Source organism: Mobula birostris, chromosome 27 (assembly GCF_030028105.1).
Source record: "Mobula birostris isolate sMobBir1 chromosome 27, sMobBir1.hap1, whole genome shotgun sequence".
Taxonomy (NCBI): Eukaryota; Metazoa; Chordata; class Chondrichthyes; order Myliobatiformes; family Myliobatidae; genus Mobula; species Mobula birostris.
Window position 1 is genome coordinate 28,837,577 of NC_092396.1, and position 21,682 is coordinate 28,859,258.

At 40.8% G+C, this 21,682-nt stretch overlaps 1 protein-coding gene across 8 annotated transcripts in view; it reads right to left on the reverse strand.

The window, feature by feature from the left end:
- Positions 1 to 2,652: 2,652 nt before the first annotated feature.
- Positions 2,653 to 21,682, reverse strand: part of LOC140188694 (rho guanine nucleotide exchange factor 10-like protein) — a 196,256-nt gene continuing 177,226 nt past the window's right edge. For 7 of the 8 annotated variants that reach the window (XM_072245226.1, XM_072245221.1, XM_072245223.1 and 4 more), the window contains 4 exons: positions 19,138 to 19,280; positions 11,850 to 12,021; positions 9,703 to 9,825; positions 2,653 to 6,482 (listed from right to left, as the gene is read on the reverse strand). In XM_072245226.1, the coding sequence (XP_072101327.1) occupies positions 5,968 to 6,482; positions 9,703 to 9,825; positions 11,850 to 12,021; positions 19,138 to 19,280 (953 nt within the window). In that variant the 3' untranslated portion in view covers positions 2,653 to 5,967. The remainder of the gene's footprint in view (positions 6,483 to 9,702; positions 9,826 to 11,849; positions 12,022 to 19,137; positions 19,281 to 21,682) is intronic. The other variant, XR_011883355.1, reaches the window with a different exon arrangement.

Here is a 21,682-nt window from a genome sequence, read left to right on the forward strand (position 1 = left end):
GAGAGCACAATGACAAATTCACACAATAATAAATGGAGGTTCCAATGATGCAAAATAGCAATTGAGCAATTTTTGAATTGCTTTGATTCTTTCATGAGATATGAAAAAGAAATTTCTTCTATTGAATAACCATCAATAGGAATGTGACAAGCTGTGATGACAGCTGAATACACTCTGATAGGACTAGGCCTAACTTGTTTGTAAAGGAAATGGTGCAAGCAATCAAGAATACACTGAATTCACAGATAGAGTGATTCAAATGTTTATCCAGATGGCAGAAAAAATATTTCCGTTTTTGCAGAAGTCTTTCAAGGCTCCGTTGTGGTATTTGCAACTGATAGAAGCAATCAAATGAAGCCGAGTTTCATGTATCAGCATCGAGCTGAGAATCAATGGCTAGGAGATGCTCAAAGGAATACATTTAATCAGTTCGCTGAATTTAGCTTTACTTTATATACATCTCAAAAGCTTTCCTTATGAGCATTAACTTGTATAACCGTTCTTCAATTTCTACTTGCCTCAAAAAATGCTTCTAAAAATTAGTGCCTTTTTATGTTTCTTAGTTCTTCCAAACCCTTGGGTGATGCTCGGTCTTCCATTCTGAAACGTACTGGTAATGTGTTTTTTTTTTAATTATTGTATATGAAGGTCAACATTATTGTCAGGAAAGAAAAAGTAATGTGGAAGAGCTCTGAGTCAGGCAGTATCTGTAGAGGGAAACAGATGGTGTACATTTCAGGTCGAAACCCTTTAAAGGATCTCAAGCAGAAATGATTCCTGCCCATTTTCCTCCACGGGTGCTGCCTGACCCACTACATTCTCCAGTATTTTGGTTTTTGCTCCAGATTCCAGTTTCTGCTCTCATGATCTCAACTATTCTCTCTGTTCCAGCTACGAGAACAAGTGGTGTGAAACAAAAGTTGATTCCAAGAAAGTGAGAGGCTGTTCAGGACCCACTGTCACGTTGGATCTTCACCCAGATTGATATAAATTCCACTCTTATATTCGCATCGTCCAATAACTTTGGAGCCTTGCCACATCCATCTTATTTTCTGTCTTAGGGAGGAGGCTGGGGAAGGAGAATAGTGCCCCTTCCAGATGACATAATAACTCCTTTCACTTGAATTTCCAAAATGTTTTACTAACCAATGAGCAACAATGATTGGCCAACCCACCCCACATGACTGAAACAAACCTGGAGCCAATGTGGGGTGGAAGGTTGATTGATGCTGCAGTTCAAGTTTAAACTCATAGTCATACTTTATTGATCCCGGGGGAAATTGGTTTCTCAACTCCCTTTAAGAACTGAGACCACAGAGACTGTTGGAATTGAGAAACATAATAAGAAATCTGGAGGAAGTTAGGGGAGCTCAGCAGGTCAGCAGTTCAAGCAGATCTGTGGAGTGAAATGGACAACCAAATTTTCCGGCTGAGACCCTTCAACAGGACTGAATGTAAAGATTCCACAACCTGTAGTTCGGTATCTCCAACCCGCGCCAATGACTCCATCTTCTTTCTCCACAGATGTTGTGTGAACTGCCAAGTATTTCCAGCCTTTTGTTCCACTTAGATTCCAAGTACAGAGCTTTACCCCAGTTCCAGCATTATATTGTTTTGTTTTTTCTTCTCTTCTCAACCATTTCCCTCTATTAACATCTTCTCCAGTCAGAAAAGCCACGATCAACAAACATTCACCTTAACCTCTCTTAGTTAGTAGCACACCCATCTACATCAGGTAACCTCCCATCTATCTCAGACATTTCTTATAAGTCTTTCCCTCCACCCACCTCCCTTCCACTAAACTTACGTCCTTTCCTGGTTATGTTGTAAAGGAGAACATCCTGAAACACTGATGCTACATCTCTCTGCACATTCGCTGCACAACCTGCTTGGCATCACCTGTATTTTTTTTAAAAATTTGTACAAGTTACATTTGGGAATCCTGATCATCCAAACTCATCAACTCAAAACAAATCTGCAAATACATGTTACAATCCCCATCTGAGCTTTCTTGGCTTTTGCTCAGATCTAAACAGCCAACATTATGTATGGACATGTAGATCGTTGAATGAATAATGGAGATAAATGAATCAGTATAATGGAATAAAACACGTCCTAATGAAAACTCCTGGACTGTTCATCTTAGAGTCAGAAGAGTAACAAAGTACTTCTGTCAAAAACAAGCTTGACTTTCAAACTCTAACTTTTGTGTTTTTAACTGGGCACCTGTTAAAGACAGGAATCTCTTTCAAAGCAATATATATATATATATATATATATATATATATACACACACACACACACACACACACACACATACATACACACACATATACATATATATACGCACACACATATATATACATATATACATACACACACACACACACATATACACACACACACACACATACACACACACACATATATACACACACACACATACACACACACACACACACACACACACACATATATACACACACACACACATATATATACACACACACATATATATACACACACACACATATATACACACACACACATATATACACACACACACATATATACACACACACATATATATATACACATATATATACATACACACACTATGAATTACCTTATTAAAGGTTAATTTTTATTAGCTTTATCTTTCACATGTACATCAAAATATACAGTGAAATGCTTTATTTATATCAAATCAAAATCAGTGAGAATTGAGCTGAGAGCAGCCCAGCAAATGTCGGCCTGCTTCCAGTATGGTCCAGTACAGGTTGGTCTGCTTCCAGCCAACATAGTATGGTCGCAACTTACTAACCCTAACTGTACATTTCTGGAATGTGGAAGGAGATCAGAGCACCTGGAGGAAACCCCCGTGGTCACGGGGAGGACAGACAGCAGCAGGAATTGAACCCTGATTACCGATCACTGGCTCTGTAAAGTGATTATGTTAACCTCTTACGTTACCATTTCACCCATTATTTCCGGTGAAAAATTCAGCCAGGTATCATGAATATTTGTAGTCTAAAATTCGCTCGTCCTTTGATGGACTCTTAAGTTATGTAAACAGTATAAATGCCAAGGCACTGAAGTACAAACAGTCTAGGATTTTGCTTAAAGAGCCAATTGACTAAAGACTGCATTTTATTCTTCTTAATGACTCTTTTATTGCACATAGGCAGTTACCTTGAAAGGGAAATTAGGTTAGTTCTACAGCATACCTCTATCCCTTCTTATTGCAGTTACTGGTCAAGGGTTTGGACAGCTCTGAAGATCAGTTCTGTAATCCCTGACCAGTATATGATACAGTAGTAAATGGTAAGTGAACATACACATCTTGAAAGGCTGTATATTATTGACTGAAACCTTTGTAGATATTTTCTTGTAACATTCCAAACAACTTTGCCAAGTAATTTTTGTTAAGGATCACATAATTCATTGTTTTCTTTCCAACATTCAGAGCTGGCTTTATCAGTAGGCAACAGAACGAAGTAGTCACTCATCAAAGGCCATTGACGATTGGAACTCACTAGAAACAGAGGGCACCTTGCAAGTAATTTATTAAATCAATTCCATTGATAGAATGAACAAGCAAGTTCCGGAAAGGGGGCTCCATTTCCCAGCAAAAACCCTTAATGCCTCAATTTCCCAAAAGATTTGAGCTCTGCTGCAGCTCAGTAAATCAGCTGATTGAAATATTGGATCACAATTAGATTTTTACAATTATCTTAAACAAAACTATTGTTCTGGGTAGAAGGGAGGTTTTGAAACGCCTACCTTCTACCAGATAGATGTGAACATGATACAAGATTAGGCCATGCTCATACTGCATGATGGTGTAGGAGAAGGTGTAATATTGCCCTCGAATATTTTCAGCATGCGATGACATCCTTTTTGGAGATCTCAAACCCTGAGTAAATACTACAAATACAGTCAATATTTACATATCATAGCAATATGTCAGTAGCAAAGAGCGGGAACAGATACAATGATAAAATAACTTCTGCGCTATACATTATTCTAAAATGAGACCACAAACTCCCAAATTGTGATATCAATTACCATGCAGCATTATAAATGTTGCCCTTCATGAAGATTACTGTTTTCAAGGACTGGTTATTTACAGCATAAATAAAAGCATTCTCTCCGATCTTGGTTCAAAGTCATTACTAAAGTGCTTGCCCGCGTTGTCAAAATCTTAGAGGTTACAATAAACTTAGCACTCTTGCCATTCACACAATAAGAGAGATGAGATTTTCTATTTGGAGAAACAATATGATAGGACCAACCTTTGTAGTCTTGCCCATTTTGCATTCAAGAAACATATCTCTTTTTATTTTGGTCAGCTGAACAGCCATCTATTCATTTTGTACAGCTAAGTCAGATGTGTGTAAGCATTTGGCCATGCGTTATTTGAAAAGTAGGCTGGAACTTGCGATATCCTGCCCAGTGCATTTGTTATCTCAGCCACAATGATGTAGGGACTAGCTGAATAGAATCTAGATATGCACCAAAGAACAGCATGAGAGAGTGGGGTTCTTCATGTTAGGGTTAAGGGTGGGGGTAAGGTTGGGAGATGGAGGTGCAGGTCTCCCCGTGGGGGGAGAGAGGATGGGTCCCAGTATTAAGGAAGCTCATACATAGAGGTGTGGTCTGGGTTAGTCAGCTTGTTTGAACCCTTGGACGTTACGGTTAGAGTTGAGGGTAAGGTTGGGGGAATATTTATGTGGAGCTTGGGTTTATGCAGTGTGCAGGGGGTGTAGATGTAAGAGTTGTTTGCATTCTTCAAAACCAACAGTGCAAAGTACTGCAAAGGCCTGAAATTGGTTGTGTTCCCTAGTAGGCAAGGTTGTTAAAGACTTGGTCAGATATTGGGAAGGGTTTGTAACCTCAACAATGACTGGAGTACAAGAGTCACAACTGCTGCAGCATGGTACATAGTAATGTTTTTTTGTGATTTGGTCAGTGTGCAGTAAGGTGGAATATTCCACGTTTTATAAATTGGCTGTTTACATCCATCCTTCAGTCAGAGCAGGAAAATTGACAGCAGCTATCAAACTGCAGACCATATACAGTATTCAGAGGTTGTAAAACAAAAATCGCTGAGTTATCAACCAACATAGATCTTTATTTTCATAAACCCTCTACTCCAAATCATCTTTCCGTATGAGTGTAAAGTTGTTTCACCACTGTCACTTGTAAGTCAGTAATTCAGAATGCAAGAGCGATGCACACTGCTCCTTGGTGGAAAGAAGGCAGCTAAATGGTGACAAAGAGAAAAGATATTTAACCACCAGCATTCCCACTCTGGACTGCAATCCAGTGACCCAGCTTGAAAGTGCATGCATATAAATACCAGCTCAGGTTCAGCTTCAATGCCCTCTATAGTCATTATCCTACAGACATTCAATGCCCAAGCTCTCGCATGAGGGTAGGCAATTCAGGTGCAGTATAAAGGGCTGCCAGCGCCCATGGAATCATTCCCCAGTTTGGCTGCACTTTGAGTGTGTGTATTGGGGGGTGGGGGGGGGGGAAGAGGAAGGGTGGGTGAAGAAGTGTGGAATCAAGAGGAAATAACTTCAGCAGCCCATTTTCTTCAAAGCATCGACTTCCAGGCAGAAGAAAAAAAGAGGAAAGGAGAGAGAAAACTAACTCATGGCACAAGATATTCTCCCCACTTCCCTTCACTACTATGCCCAGTTCATGGACCCTTAGAAAACAAAGGGCAAAAAAATTTGGATTTAAATCCTCCTTCAAAAGGGAGATGCCCATGTGAAACAGGTCACCCTAGAATGCCTAAAGCTCAGCATATTAGGAAAGTACAACATCCCAATTATTGAGTGTGCAACTCTGTTAAAGAGACACTTCCCGTCAAAACTCTTAGAGTTCTAGGCAACTAACCATGGCGCAATCCTAGTTTTCCAGTGGTCACGTTCTACAAATGTGCACAATGTAGCAACACTACAGAGTCAATGGAATCTGCCAAATCAGCAACATGTTCTCGCTGTTATGCACGGTTGGCTTGAAGTCTCTGTTAAAGTTCTGATATCCCCTGCCTCCAGAGGCTACAGCCACTGAGCTGACTTTCTCCTTTTTGGCTACCTCTCGGGTTGAAGACCTGCTTCGAACCCACACGTCCGGGTCATCCACTATCTCATAGATGGAACCATCCTCGATGCTGTGCTCTGGAAATTTTCCACTGGCCTGGACATCATCGTCGTACGCAGACAATAACTGACCGGGCAGGTGGGAGGTTGAGTGTAAGTTGTAACACAGCGAAATCCCTTGTTTCTTATCCTGACGCAGATCCTGAATGGATTCCTGGGAGGAAGAATTTTCCTTGCCATCTGTCTCTTGGCATTCAAGCACATCCTCAGAGGATTCACTTTTCAATAATTCCAAATCCAGAGAGCCGATGGTTGGGATCAGAAACTCCACAGGTCCACAGTGGGCATTTAACGAGATCATACCCTTTCCTGTGAAATGATAAAAAGCATTGTAATTGATTGGGGGAAATGAACAAATATGCAATACAAGACATCCTTAGTCTCAGTTCCTTCAATGTGAACATTCTATGAACTTATGTTGTTTAGACATCAAGACAAAAGGATAGTATATCATTTAAAATAACACTTTAACAGGGGGATAGATCAACTGCAGCAAATCTCCTTGCATCCTTTGTTGCAGTGCATGCCAGCAAGTCAAGTGTGACACAGATTGGCTGGGAGATAAAGATGCTCTAGTTCAGCGGTCCCCAACCACCGGGCTGTGAGGAAACGATATGAGTCAGCTGCACCTTTCCTCATTCCCTGTCACGCACTGTTGAACTTGAACATAGCATTGCCAACTGTCCCGTATTCGTCGGAACATCCTGTATATTGGGCTAAATTGGTTTGTCCCATACGAGACCACCCTTCTCCCATATTTCCCCCACTAAGGTAGAGCGTTCCTATGAAACCTTTCGTGCTGAAATGGCGTGAAGCGAAGAAGCAATTACCACTTATTTATATGGGAAAAATTTTTCAGCGTTCCCAGACCCAAAAAATAACCTAACAAATCATACCAAATAACACATAAAACTGAAAATAAATAACACTAACATATAGTAAAAGCAGGAATGATATGATAAATACATGGCCTATATAAAGTAGAAATAATGTATGTAAAGTACAGTCAGGAAGATGAAGGCAAAACCGATTTATGGGGGGGGGGGTGGAAATCGGCACATACGCACATGCGCACCCAGGTGCCCGCGCAAGGCTTCATGGTCATGGTAGTCCTTCCTGGGGTAAAGTGTCCCGGGATTTGACTGCTACTTTTGTCCCTTATTTGGGAGTGAGAAAGTTAGAACCCTAACTGTAAAAGACATGTTGAGGTGAGCTTAACCCTACTTGAACACCACCCTCCCCCCTGGTTGGCCAGTCCACAAGAAGGTGAATTGATTATGGGGAGCAAGGACATGGCAGACCAATTGAATAATTACTTTGGTTCTGTCTTCACTAAGGAGGACATAAATAATCTTCCAGAAATAGTAGGGGACAGAGGGTCCAGTGAGATGGAGGAACTGAGCGAAAAGCATGTTAGTAGGGAAGTGGTGTTAGGTAAATTGAAGGAATTGAAGGCAGATAAATCCCCAGGGCCAGATGGTCTGCATCCCAGGGTGCTTAAGGAAGTAGCCCAAGAAATAGTGGATGCATTAGTGATAATTTTCAAAACTCGTTAGATTCTGGACTAGTTCCTGAGGATTGGAGGGTGGCTAATGTAACTCCACTTTTTAAAAAAGGAGGGAGAGAGAAACCGGGGAATTATAGACTGGTTAGCCTAACGTCGGTGGTGGGGAAACTGCTGGAGTCAGTTATCAAGGATGTGATAACAGCACATTTGGAAAGCAGTGAAATGATCGGACAAAGTCAGCATGGATTTGTGAAAGGAAAATCATGTCTGACGAATCTCATAGAATTTTTTGAGGATGTAACTAGTAGAGTGGATAGGGGAGAACCAGTGGATGTGGTATATTTGGATTTTCAGAAGGCTTTTGACAAGGTCCCACACAGGAGATTAGTGTGCAAACTTAAAGCACATGGTATTGGGGGTAAGGTATTGGTGTGGGTGGAGAGTTGGTTAGCAGACAGGAAACAAAGAGTGGGAATAAACGGGACCTTTTCAGAATGGCAGGCGGTGACTAGTGGGGTACCGCAAGGCTCAGTGCTGGGACCCCAGTTGTTTACAATATATATTAATGACTTGGATGAGGGAATTAAATGCAGCATCTCCAAGTTTGCGGATGACACGAAGCTGGGTGGCAGTGTTAGCTGTGAGGAGGATGCTAAGAGGATGCAGGGTGACTTGGATAGGTTGGGTGAGTGGGCAAATTCATGGCAGATGCAATTTAATGCGGATAAATGTGAAGTTATCCACTTTGGTGGCAAAAATAGGAAAACAGGTTATTATCTGAATGGTGGCCGATTAGGAAAAGGGGAGGTGCCATGAGACCTGGGTGTCATTATACACCAGTCATTGAAAGTGGGCATGCAGGTACAGCAGGCGGTGAAAAAGGCGAATGGTATGCTGGCACTTATAGCGAGAGGATTTGAGTACAGGAGCAGGGAGGTACTACTGCAGTTGTACAAGGCCTTGGTGAGACCACACCTGGAGTATTGTGTGCAGTTTTGGTCCCCTAATCTGAGGAAAGACATCCTTGCCATAGAGGGAGTACAGAGAAGGTTCACCAGATTGATTCCTGGGATGGCAGAACTTTCATATGAAGAAAGACTGGATGAACTGGGCTTGTACTCGTTGGAATTTAGAAGATTGAGGGGGGATCTGATTGAAACGTATAAGATCCTAAAGGGATTGGACAGGCTAGATGCAGGAAGATTGTTCCCGATGTTGGGGAAGTCCAGAACGAGGGGTCACAGTTTGAGGATAAAGGGGAAGCCTTTTAGGACCGAGATTAGGAAAAACTTCTTCACACAGAGAGTGGTGAATCTGTGGAATTCTCTGGCACAGGAAACAGTTGAGGCCAGTTCATTGGTTATATTTAAGAGGGAGTTAGATATGGCCCTTGTGGCTACGGGGGTCAGGGGGTATGGAGGGAAGGCTGGGGCGGTGTTCTGAGTTGGATGATCAGCCATGATCATAATAAATGGCGGTGCAGGCTCGAAGGGCCGAATGGCCTACTCCTGCACCTATTTTCTATGTTTCTAATATTGTCAATATTAGACTGGTCCGCGGTGCAAAAAAGGTTGAGGACCCCTGCTCTAGTTAGACAATGTTAGAACTGATTTTAGCCATTTCCACTGCCCCAAAACGGACCTTAGGCTTTGTTTAGCTCTCAAACCCGACAACATTCTTTGCTGGAACTAAAAGAGTATTTCCATTCCATCAGCTCATTCTCCTAGAATCTGCACCTGCAAGGTGCTAAGTAATGTATGGGTGATGTTGGATCAAACTTCTACTTTCTCCATTTTGTAAAAGGCCATTGGACTATAACATTAACTCTGCTTCTTTCTCCAGATGTACCTCACCTGCTGAGCCCAGGGGCAGCATATTCCATTTGTTCACAAGATTTGCTCTCCTTTTTTTTGGTGTTGAGTCACCACATTGCTCCTTCTTTGTTCTATCTACCACTCCAACAAGGTTTGTCTTGCAAAAAGAAGTACGAAGTTATGAGGTCTATTGGGAAGAAGCTTTTACCTGTTACTTTTGGGATTCCCTCAAGTTTTGGTACTGGTAAAATAATTAAAATGCCTTGACTAGTTCCAACCCAGAGCATTCCTTGACAAACCAACAAACACGTCACCAAAACGTTCCTTTGGCCTAAACAAGAGAAACAGAAAGATGCACGATCAATATAGACCAATTCAGTGGAAGGAATTGGTCTCGTTTGTTCTCAATACTTAAATACATCTATTGGACATAATGTTCTCCCAATGGAATTTATCAGTCCTTGATCCAATTACAGATTTTTCAAGAAGTAATAAAACTTCGTTATAGAATAGTGATCAGAAGGCATTCTGACTCGAGAGCTTTCAAAGCTTTCAAAGCATAATCAGTTAAGTAAACCTGGTCCTTTTTTCTGAAACGATGTCTCATGACCTTTGGTAATTGATCTTTCTGAACTACTACAAACCATGGTTGTTTAGACTCATCAGTGACATATGATTAAGCAGTCAATGCAAACATAGAATAAACTACAAGTTAATGAGAATGCTGCTTACCTTCGGATTGTATTGGAATTTGCATTTAGTGAGAGATTGGAATTGTATTCTCATGACATGGCAGCCATCAAACCCACTGAGTTTTTGCTATCACGCAGAACAAAGCCATTAGTCCATTCCTGTCCTCTTCCATCTACCACTATCTACATTTTACAGTGGATGTGTGACCTACCAAGTAACATGTCATTAGGACACGAGAGGAAAGTGGAGGAATCTGGTGAAACCTACATACACAGGGAGAACACGCAAACTACAAAGATGGCAGCAGAGAACAGAATCAAATACAGATGACTGGAGTCATCAGGTAGTAGTTATGCCAGTGTACTACCCTATAATACTTCATCTTTCCTACCCATTCATTCTCTATTCCCTAATAACATTGGAGGCCATCATTCAACCCTGAGTCTATGCTGATTCTCAAAGCAAATTGCATCAGTCCCTCCTGAACAATTCCTGTTCCACTACATTTTTCCCAATCCATCATGCCGCTCAGTGACTAGTGCGGTCACACTCCACATACAGCACATCTGTAACTACTGTATGATGTGGCTTAGCAAGTGACAGGGATAACAGTTTCCACCCAAAACTGTTGGAGCAATTCTTCTGCTTTGGATGAAACAACACAAATGCAGCTCCTCAACTGAGATAAAATTGCAAAGGGGTTTAAAAACAAAAGCACTAGGAACATTAAATTATGTTTTAATGCAACAAATTCGACAATCTTTTACAACATTGTAAATACTTTTAGTTTTTGGCATGATTACAGCAAGCTAGACGGAATTCATTTTTCTTAATTGTTTTTTATATTTCCTTATGACTTTAGGTTCATCAAGTCTTTGCTAACCCTCAGAGCAATCTCATTCCCCCACAAATTATGTTCCCTCACATGTCTATTATACTTCATACAATATTTCCCTTAATTTATACCAATGTAGTTTTGTATGTTTTGTCACATGTATATAATGTGTGTTAACTTAAATTTAGTTTGTCATCTACAGTGCTGCTACCACTGCAAAAAAATCAATTTTCATGCCATTTATACCCTGGATATTTAGCTCCCTGACAAGAATTTGGGCAGCACAGTCAGGTAGCACTTAGCACAATGCTTTACAGCACCAGCAATCATCAATCGGGGATCAATTCCCGTCACGATCTGTAAGGAGTTTGCACGTTCTCCCTGTGACCGTGTGGGCTTCCTCCAGATGCTCCAGTTTCCCCCCATGTCCCAAAGACATACGGTTAAGGTTAGTGACTTGCGGACTTGCTAGGTTGGCGCTGGAAGCATGGCAACACATGTGGGCTGTCCCCAGAACAATCCTCGCACTGTGTGGTTCACTGACACAAACAAAAACGCGTTTCGCTGTATGATTTGATGTACTGCATGTGTGACAAAACTAATCTTTCTTCTTTATTCCCCAGTAATCACCCAACTGATTCCCCTGCTACCCCACAGGGGTAATTTACAGTAGACAATTAACTTACCAACATGGAACATGGGAGGAAACCAGAGCACTTGGGGAAACCTGTACTGTCACAGGGAGAACATTTGTACATGATGCCCAAAAAAAAAAATGGCCAATGTACAACAACCAATCTCAGATAGCACAACGATAATATTTTTACCTGGATTGAAGAGAGCATTGCGTGGAATGACATTGATTTCCTGCAGATGTTCCAGGGTTTCTGTGTGAAATAATCGAATTGAGGATCCTGCAGAAAAGGTCATCCACACCCCACCACCAGCTTTCACCATATGGGTCACTTTCATCTCTTCATCGGGGTGTGCATCCAAACACTGGCAAGACAGAGAGGGAAGGTCAACTTTCACTAAAAATTAAAGAAACTCTGTGTGTATAGAAACCGGTCATTTGTTGCAAGCACTAAACACACACTTATGGAAATGTTGGTGCATTCGACTCTGCTTCCAAAGTTTAAATCCTTCAGTAACAAAGAAGGAACTCAGAAACTGAGTTCTCCATTACAGTATGGTGCACTCGGTGCACACAGCTGAGGAAGAGCATCCTTTACTTGTAGAGAAACTAAAAACCAGAAGGAGGGCTCTCCATTGCTATTCATTCCAATATATCATCCGAATTTGTATCTACCTCAGACAGGACAGAATGCCATCCTTGGCTACTAATGCTCCACAGGAGCTAAAGTATCGGAGGACACTACACTCCCCTCTGCCATTGTTCAGTTCCACTGAAGTCAACAGAAGACACGCTATGCCCTGCTGATGTTCTGCCAAGTTTTTTTTTAAAGCAGCAGCAAGCAAAAACAACTAAGATGCCTTTGTACTCCAGGCATAATTTGGACAGTAGGCAGCAAAATCCCCAGTGAGATGTTCCTGTTGCCATCCAGCACTGATCACACAAATTTTCACCTTAATCAGCTATTCTCAGGTGGAATTGTCTAATTCTGCAGGTTGGGCATTTATATAGCTGTTGCTTGGCTACTATTGTAACCACGGACCACCAAGCACGGACTGGACAAATTTATACTTCTGAGGCTGAGAGTGCTGGGGGGCCTTTCTGAGATCAAGTGGAAAGCTAGCTCTCCATATAGGTGGTCTTTAGTCACTGGCAGTGCACCTGTGGGAAAAATATCGCTCCTGGCTGCAGCTCTTTCCGAATGGGTTTACGGAGCCTACAGAGCTATGCCCTGACAGGAAAATTCAACTAGTACGCTAAGGACAGTTCACTGCTTACCTTAGTTATGCTACAAACAGATAGGGTTGTTATTTTAGTATTGCAGTGTATTTATACATTTGCTCATTTCCTCTTTAAATCTGTATAAAGTTCAAATGATGCCCAGCATCTTAGGTGAGGCAACAAAGAAAATCACTATTACAGCATGTTGAGCAGCAGGTCTATATAATGAATCACAGTTGAACTGTTATGGTTAAAATGTCCAGATTGCATCTTACTAAGCATTCAGAAGTGGTGTCAGAATCTCCTGGGTTACATGCAACCCAATTACATGGTGTGAATCCCAATCAAAAGAGGATGCTCTTGGGCACACTCTCCTTTTCCAGCTGTATCAATCATATCTCTCCAGGAATGAGATGGCTCAAATCACAGATTCATTGTGAAACTTCAGGGATTGGAATAAGACAAGCCAGGTGAATAGTATGCGACATACTCAAAGAGGGGAGAGAAAATTAAAGGAATACATACTCCAACTGGATCAGATTTAAATAGTGAAACTGAAACCAATCAGCTCCATCTGAAGATAAATATTTCAACAGAACACCTACAAGTCGAATGGGCTAATCACACACGACTGGAGATCAAATTCCAAGTACAGACAGAAGACAAGTGGGCAAACAGTGAGATATCCCATTAGCTTGCTCTACACCAACCAGTTACCAGCACAATACAACGCAGAGGACAAAAATACCAATTCCCAAGTTCTTGGCAGAGAAAAATGGAAAACTTGTCCAATCAATAGAAAGGCAGTTCGTTGCAGAATCCTCATTAATATGCTCCATGAGTGATTGAGTTAGCACAGCCTTGCAATGGCAAACTCAAAACCGATTAATATCCTCAAACATTATCTGCCAATTTAAATCAGGCTATCTTATTTTTATTCTAACACAGTCTATTCAATCGAATGCACACCACAACTCAATTCTTTTTGTGAAACAAGCAGATTGACCATCGACTACATCATAAAATAGCAAAGCATTCATTGACTTCAGAAGTAACATGGGCATTACTGTAATTGGCAGCAATGCTTCAAGGATAAAGCTTTTATAATTTAAAAGAAAATCAATGACAATAATTACTGAATGCCAAACTCCATTTAACACGAGCATATCTGAGATACCCCAATAGATCAAAGACACTTGCACTGCTCAATGTATTTCCTGAAGGTCCTTCTTGCATGTCTACACATATATAGAGCTTTCTCTACTTAATCGTGGTACCTCCAAGTATACAAGATTGCCCACAGCATCCTTGGGTCTGAAATTGAGACAGCCATCATTCCCACCTTCTACTGGTGACCCACAGCAGGAAATGACTACTAAAGAGATAGGATTAAGGTCAGCTGTGATGCACTTAACATTAGAATATTTTTCTTGCCTTTCATTTAGATTTGAAAAACATCCTCATATGAGTAACACAAAGGCAATCAGTACTGTTAGAAGCATCCTTAATAGGAACCAAACCCAGTTAGAATCAGTGCTCAAATAAGCAGCTCAGAATGAACACACACACAAATAAGAATTTACAACGCACATATTTAGGATTTATAACCAAGACTGTCAAGTCTTGCCAACTCTATGAAAAACTATTCTCTGATTTTTAAACAATTTATACAAAGATGACAAAAAAATCAGAGTCAGCCTTTCAAGCATAACTAATTTTTTTGGTTCACTGCTGACAGATGCTTCCACTGATACAGTACATTCAGTTCCTGGAGAATAAGAGGCATTCTGAATGAACCAGCTGAGATCAAGAATACCCTTTCTCTCCCTTATCCCCAGCTTCACATACAGAGGCAAATTGCTCTAGGTGTTAACCAAATTTAAGTAATCCTAAACTAGATTATTTTTAGCCTAACCAATAGAAGACTAAGTTAAAAGTCAAATACAAATTTCAGAGTCAAAAATTAGTTCTATAAATCAGCTAACGTGGCTTGAATGGAACAGGCAAGGTAATGCTGGCAACGGCATTCACCAAGTATCTGTTGCAGATTAGCTGTTATCACCCAGTGATAGTACTCTAAACCTGGAAGAAGATTAAGGGTTCAAAGCCCATTCTAGAAATTTGCATGCAACCTGAAGTAACAAAGGATTGCATCATCCTCAAAAATGGATGAATTTTCACAGCGAGGCCCTCATCTCCTCACACATGTGCATGAAAAGAGCCACATCACTAACAGCCAATCAAAGCCATTTTCCCTCAGTTTCCTGGCCAGAATTTATCCTTCCACTGACCCCCAAAGACACCAGTCATTTATATTATAGCTATTTGTGGAAGTTGCAGCACATTCTTTACATTATATTTGTACATTCTGGGCAATGAACTAATTTAGAATGCCCCAAGGTTGTTAAAAGACAAATGTCTTCTTTCTACGCTTTCTACACAGAACTGCATGCAGCATGGGACAATAACACTACTCTTCCTCTCCCTTATCCTCAGCTTCACATACAGAGGCAAATTGCTCTTGGTGTTACCCTGCCTGAACAGGAGAAGTGGCAGCTTTCACTTGCATTGACTTATTGGGTAACTATTGCGTGCAGTCCTTCCTGGGAAGAACAGTTCGGCAGCAAGCAAGGAAGTCAGGTTGTCGGTGACATAGCACACTTGACAGCAGTTTCCTGGGGGAAAGAGCACAGAGGCTAATATAAACAATTTTTAGAAAGAGTTTCATAATGCCAAGGGGAGAAGTGCAGAAAGAGAAAAAAAGTAACTCCTTGGCTTCTCTATATAAAACTGTATGAGCAGAGATCAGTTTATTGCACTATATGTTATTCAAATCCCAGTAGATGCAAATCAAAAATTTAAGAAAAGTCTTGCAGAATTTATTTCTCCTCAAAGGCAATAGAATTGTGTATGGGAGGTCACTGAGGCATAAAAATGAATTCAAAGGGTAATGTGGGGCACTGCTGGAAAATGAAGGAATTGAAGAATAAGGCAAAAAGACGAAGGTTTAATGGATTTTTCTAATAAAGAAATTGCTGTTGTTGCGAAGTCTCAGGCACTGAAGAACCGTGTTGCATATCAAAGTCTTCCAAGTAAGACAACAGTGCCCCTTTAAGGTCGAATGAATAAGAGCATGCTCTGTGTCGAGAGGAGCTGCCTCGATACTCTGGTGCTAGAACAGAAAGCAACATCTGCTAGTTAATTCTATTGCTGCTTGTGGGAGCATCTAAATCCACTTTTGCTTCATGTGGCTTTCATAAAATATTCTCACAGAAATCAATCAAAGATCATTTTCTGCAGTACACTCTCCTGCCCACTTTGTAATGCAAATGGTCCAAGCTTCTCATAGCTAATATGAATTTTTAATGTATTTTTTGCAATGTCTTAAGAGATTACATCATTTTAAAAATGCATCTTAAAATTGTCCTATATCGTCAAGGAGATGAACTTACAGCTCCAGCTGTGCAAAGATTTTACTGGGTGTCACGTAAGTCAGCTACTGAGCAGGCCAGCAAAAGATTTTTGGCAGGCACACATTTTTGTTTCAAGGTGGGAGAGATTGCTGGTGACTGATATTTTAGTAAGAGATTAATCAAATAAAATAATGTGCACAATCTGTTCTCTTTTCCCAACTTCTACTCTTTGTTCCGATACCAGTCTGTACTCTGAATTCTTCCCTTGTGTTCCCTTGTTTTCCAAGTTGCAAACATCATCCTACAATCTCCTCACAATCTTCATTCATCATTTTCCAACACTTCTATCAAGCCCTTAAGACATTCTTCCTTCGTTATTGCCATTTCATCGATTAAATCTTCTTTCCCTTTCTCATCAGTCTCAAGGACATTATCTCAAGCATGCGCGTCAACCTCAACAGCATATTTTTCCTCGGGACGTGTTGATAAATCTCTAAATATCCTGGTACAAGTTAACATACATTAAAGCATCATTAGCACACTGAAGTTTGATGATTGGTGGTTTTGAGACTAGAATGGAGAACGGAGATAATTCATTGAAAATTGGCAACTCCAAAACTACCACAGCAGAGGAAAGGCTTCAGTTTAAATCTGTTTCTTTTTAACTCTGTTTCTCTTTCCACAGATATTGCCTGACTGACTGAAATTCCCAAGTTTTCTATTTTTATTTCAGATTTCCTGCGACTGCAGATTAAAAAGAATTAAACTACAGCTCACTATCATTTAGATATTCAACAAGGGTCATAACTGTTCACTCTGATTATGAACTGCAACAATACAAATAATGCAGCAACATCCACTAGTTGCACGTTCTTCTAACTCATTTTTATTCTACTTGAGGCCAAAGGAGGACTGCTGTTGACCTATTTGTTAAACAGAGCATTGTTTTAACCAATGATTCCTTACCTTTTAGGCTGCCCTGGAAAAAGGTGAACAAAAACAGTTCTACCTAATCATCATCATCCTCGTAACATGCCATGTCATATTGACGTGGGCTATCATGGCCTACGATCATGATCATTCTTGGCAAATTCTACTGAACTGGTTTTGCACTGCCTTCATCTGTTTTTTTTAGATTAGATTATGAGGACACTCAGTCCTCGTTTATTATCATTTGGAAATGCATGCATTAAAAAATGACACAATGTTCCTCCAGAATGATATCACAAAAAAAAAGGACAAACCAAGACTAAAACTGACAAAACCACATAATTATAACATATAGTTACAACAATACAAAGCAATACCGTAATTTGATAAAGAGCAGACCATGGGCATGGTAAAAAAAAGTCTCAAAGTCCCAATTGACTCATCATCTCACGCAGACGGTAGAAGGGAGAAACTCTCCCTGCCATGAACCTCCAAGCGCCGACAACTTGCCAATGCATTGGAAGCACCCGACCACAAAGGACTAGTCCGTCCGAAAACTTCCAGCCTCTGACCAGCCCCTCTCATACAGCCTCTGCTGAGCGCTTCGACCGTGCCCCGGCCGCTGAGCAACAAGCAAAGCCGAGGACTAGGGGCCTTCTTCTCCGGAGATTCCGGACAACACAATAGCAGCAGCAGCAAAGCAGGCATTTCAGAAGTTTCTCCAGATGTTCCTCCGTGCTGTCATGTCTGTCTCCATCAAATCAGGATTGTGCATGGCACCCTACTTGACAAATAACAGACATCACCACCGGAGTGGCCACTGCGAGCTGCGTCGTGCTGCCATCTTCTCCTCCCGACAGGTGGCCCCAGCCATTATCAACACTCTTCAGAGACTGTCTGCCTGGAATCAACAGTCGCAAAACCAGGACTTGTGATATGCACCAGCTGCTCACATGATCATCCACCACCTCCTCCCATGGCTTCACACAACCTGATTGGCTAGGCAGTTGCCACACCTTGCCCAAGGGCAACTGAAGGCTAGCGGGGGGGAAGGGGTGCCTTACACTTCCTTTAGTAGACACATATCTCCACCCTGCCACCCACTTCCTAATATAACATTTGTAAAAAACATACAGATTTTAGGTCTATTCCTTGTTAATACTATAAATCACAAACAATTCAAGCTGATTAATTAACATCTTACAGCAAGTTCCAAGATGTAGCCTTGTAGCATGATGGTTAGATACCTTCACCCATAAATGATCTATATTGTTTGTGTTTACTACCAGACTGTACTTTTGCAAATGAAGGCCTCCACATGCCTGATGAAGTTCAAGGTATCAGGACTAACTGGATTTCCTCAGCTGACTGAGGAAAAACAATAACATGGCCATAAAAATCAATTGTTACTGTGAATTATGCACAGCACAATGGCAAAATACAGTAGATAGTGTTGCTGCCTCAAAGCTCCAGTGACCAGGTTTGACGCCGACCTCAGAATGGTCGTGCTGTTTCTGTGACCTTGTGAGTTTCCTGTACGTTTCCTCCTACATCCCACAGATGTACTGGTAGGTTAAATGCCGATAGTAAATTGCCATTGTGCAGGTTAAAAGAACCAAAGGCGAGCTGACAGACATGAGAGAAGAAGAATAAATTGCAAGGGCAAAAAATTAAAGAGATTGAGACTAATTGTTTCCCCATGAGCCTGATGTGGTGAATGGCCTTATTATATGTACAAATTTAGCTTTTTCTTAAAGTAAGTTGGGCTTTAAAGAATCTTATTTTAGGTCAAACATCTACAATAGAGAGAATGAATCTAAGTCTCACTAACTCGATCAAGGGCATCCTTTGATGTTGTAGCTAAAAGCTTCAAGGGGAAGAAGCCTCACGGTCTGGCAGCAATACCAGTGCTCATACCCGAGTAGTGAAGGAATTGACATCGATCAGAGTGACCCGATTCCCACAGCCAGCCCATATTGTGTCGTCCACAGCCAGGAGTGAAAGAATCGGAGCTGATCCAACTTTAACAGATCGGGGAGAATCCCATTCCCAGCTTCCTTCTGAAAAATGGAGATAAGGAAAATGAAGGAAGAATTAGAGCAGGATGTACCGGAACTTACACAGCGATTTCAACAACACAAGCTATTAGACCTCAAAAACAAATATTCTCTAATCCAGTATCAAAGCCACCATTTCATCAACCTTCAGTGTGCTAATTATGTTCTAATGTTAATTGATTCATGCAAAGATCTTCAAAGATTTAACAGCATATTTGCAAATGCAACTAGAACTATTGTCTGAAATTAAGGAGACCAATATCCTCTATCAAGCTGGTGACTTAGATCCAGGTCTGGTAACTGAGGTGCATGGAGAGATAATGTCTTTCATTTCCTATCTCTCTTAAAAACAGTGGTTTTAAAGTAGGCCCAATTCAGAGTTAACCCAAAATAAAATTTACCTTCATTATAACTTATAAAATCACAATGATACAGGAAAGAGAAACCTATAGCATATTAAAAAGGTAAACTTCATTGGCCTTGTAGATACCTAATTAAAACCCACCATCCCTTATATAGGTGAACCATTCAGGAATAGCCTTCAGACTAGAGTCACTCCTTGCATGGATCTAAGAGTAGCCAAGTACACATGCAATGAACCCATACACTTCATCGGTGACCACAAATTCCAATTGGAAGGTTGCGGAAGGCACAAAAAAAAAATCCTTTCTTGGCACACCTACTATGAGTCAAGAGTAATGGGATCTCTGTTTGTACAATTCCCATCATAAAGTCCATCCCAACTCTCCATCCACAATTTTACTCAAACTTGATAACTATTAAAGTTCAAAGTAAATATTATTATCAGAGTACATACATGCCACCATATACAACCCCGAGATTCATTTTCTTGTGTGTACCCTCAACAATTTTATAGAATAATTATAACAGGATCGATAAGAGATCAACCAGAGTGCAAAAGGCAACAAACTATGCAAATGCAAATAAATAGCAATAAATAATGAAAACATGTGAGAAAAAGTTCTTAAAAGTGACATCATTGATTGTGGGAACATTTCAATGATGGAGGAAGTGAAGTTATCCCTTTTTGTTCAAGAGCCTGATGGTTGAGGGGTAGTAACCGTTTATGAAGCTGCTGGTGCAAGTCCTGAGGCTCTTATACCTTCTACCTGATGGCAGCAGTGGAAAGAGAACATGACCTGGTTATTCAGTTATTGGAGACACAGCAGTCAGGAGAATGCTTGGCCAAAAATCAGAAACAAATATCAGTAAAGCATTTCACAAGGTCCCTCATGGCATGCTGGTCCAAAAGATGAAGTCAAGTGGGATCCATAGTGAGTTGGCAAGTAGGCTTGGTCACTGAAGACTATGGTTACTATGACCAGTGATCCTTCACACAGACCAATGTTGGCACCTCTGTTGTTTGTGATGAAGACAAATCATCTGGTGAACATTTTGGTGGTCCATTTAGTAAGTTTGCAGAAAGCAAAAATCTGTGGAGTTGATGACAGTGAAGAAGATCGTCAAAGCGTACAGTAGGAGTACATCAACTGTAAATGGCAGATGGGGCTCAATTCAGACAAGTATGAAGTTTAACACATGCAAAATGCTGCAGAAACTCAGCAAGTCAGGTAATATCAATGGAGGGGAATAAGCAGTAGCTGTTTTGGGCCGAAGCACTTCATCAGGAGCTAATCGGGTCTCGGCCTGAAAAGGTAACTGCTTAATCCCCTCCATTAAAGTTGCCTGACATATTGAATTCATCCAGCAATTTGTTGCGTGTTTTTTGGAATTTCCAGCATCTGTAAGTTCCCTTTTGTCAAAGTCAAAATAACAGTTAAAAGTAAAATTTATTATCAGAGTACATACAAGTCAACAAATACAACCCTGAAATTCTATTACTGCGGGCATACTGAGCAAATCTATAGAACAGTAACTGCAAACAGCTGATCAATGGGTAATAAATGTGCAAATGCAAAAACAAATAAATAGCAATAAATAATGAGCAAGAGATAACAAGAGACCTTAAAATGAGACCATCAGTTGTGGGAACACCAGAAGTAGAATGAGTGCAGTTATCTCCTTTTGTTCAAGAGCCTGATAGTCGAGGGATAGAAACTGTTATTGAACCTGATGATGCGAGTGAGTCCTGAGGCAGTTGTATCTTCTATCTGATGGCAGCAGTGAGAAAAGAGCATGGACTGGATGGTGAGGATCTTTGACGATGGATGCTGCTTTTTTATGGCAACGTTTTATATAGATGTGCTCAGTGGTTGAGAGGATGTTACCCGTGATGTACTGGGCCAAATCCACTACCTTTTGTAGGACTTTCCACTCAAAGGCATTAGTGTTCCCATACCAGGCCAGTCAGCACCCTTTCCACCACACATCTGTAGAAGTTTGCCAAGGTCTTTGATGACACGCCAAATCTCTGTAGACTCCTA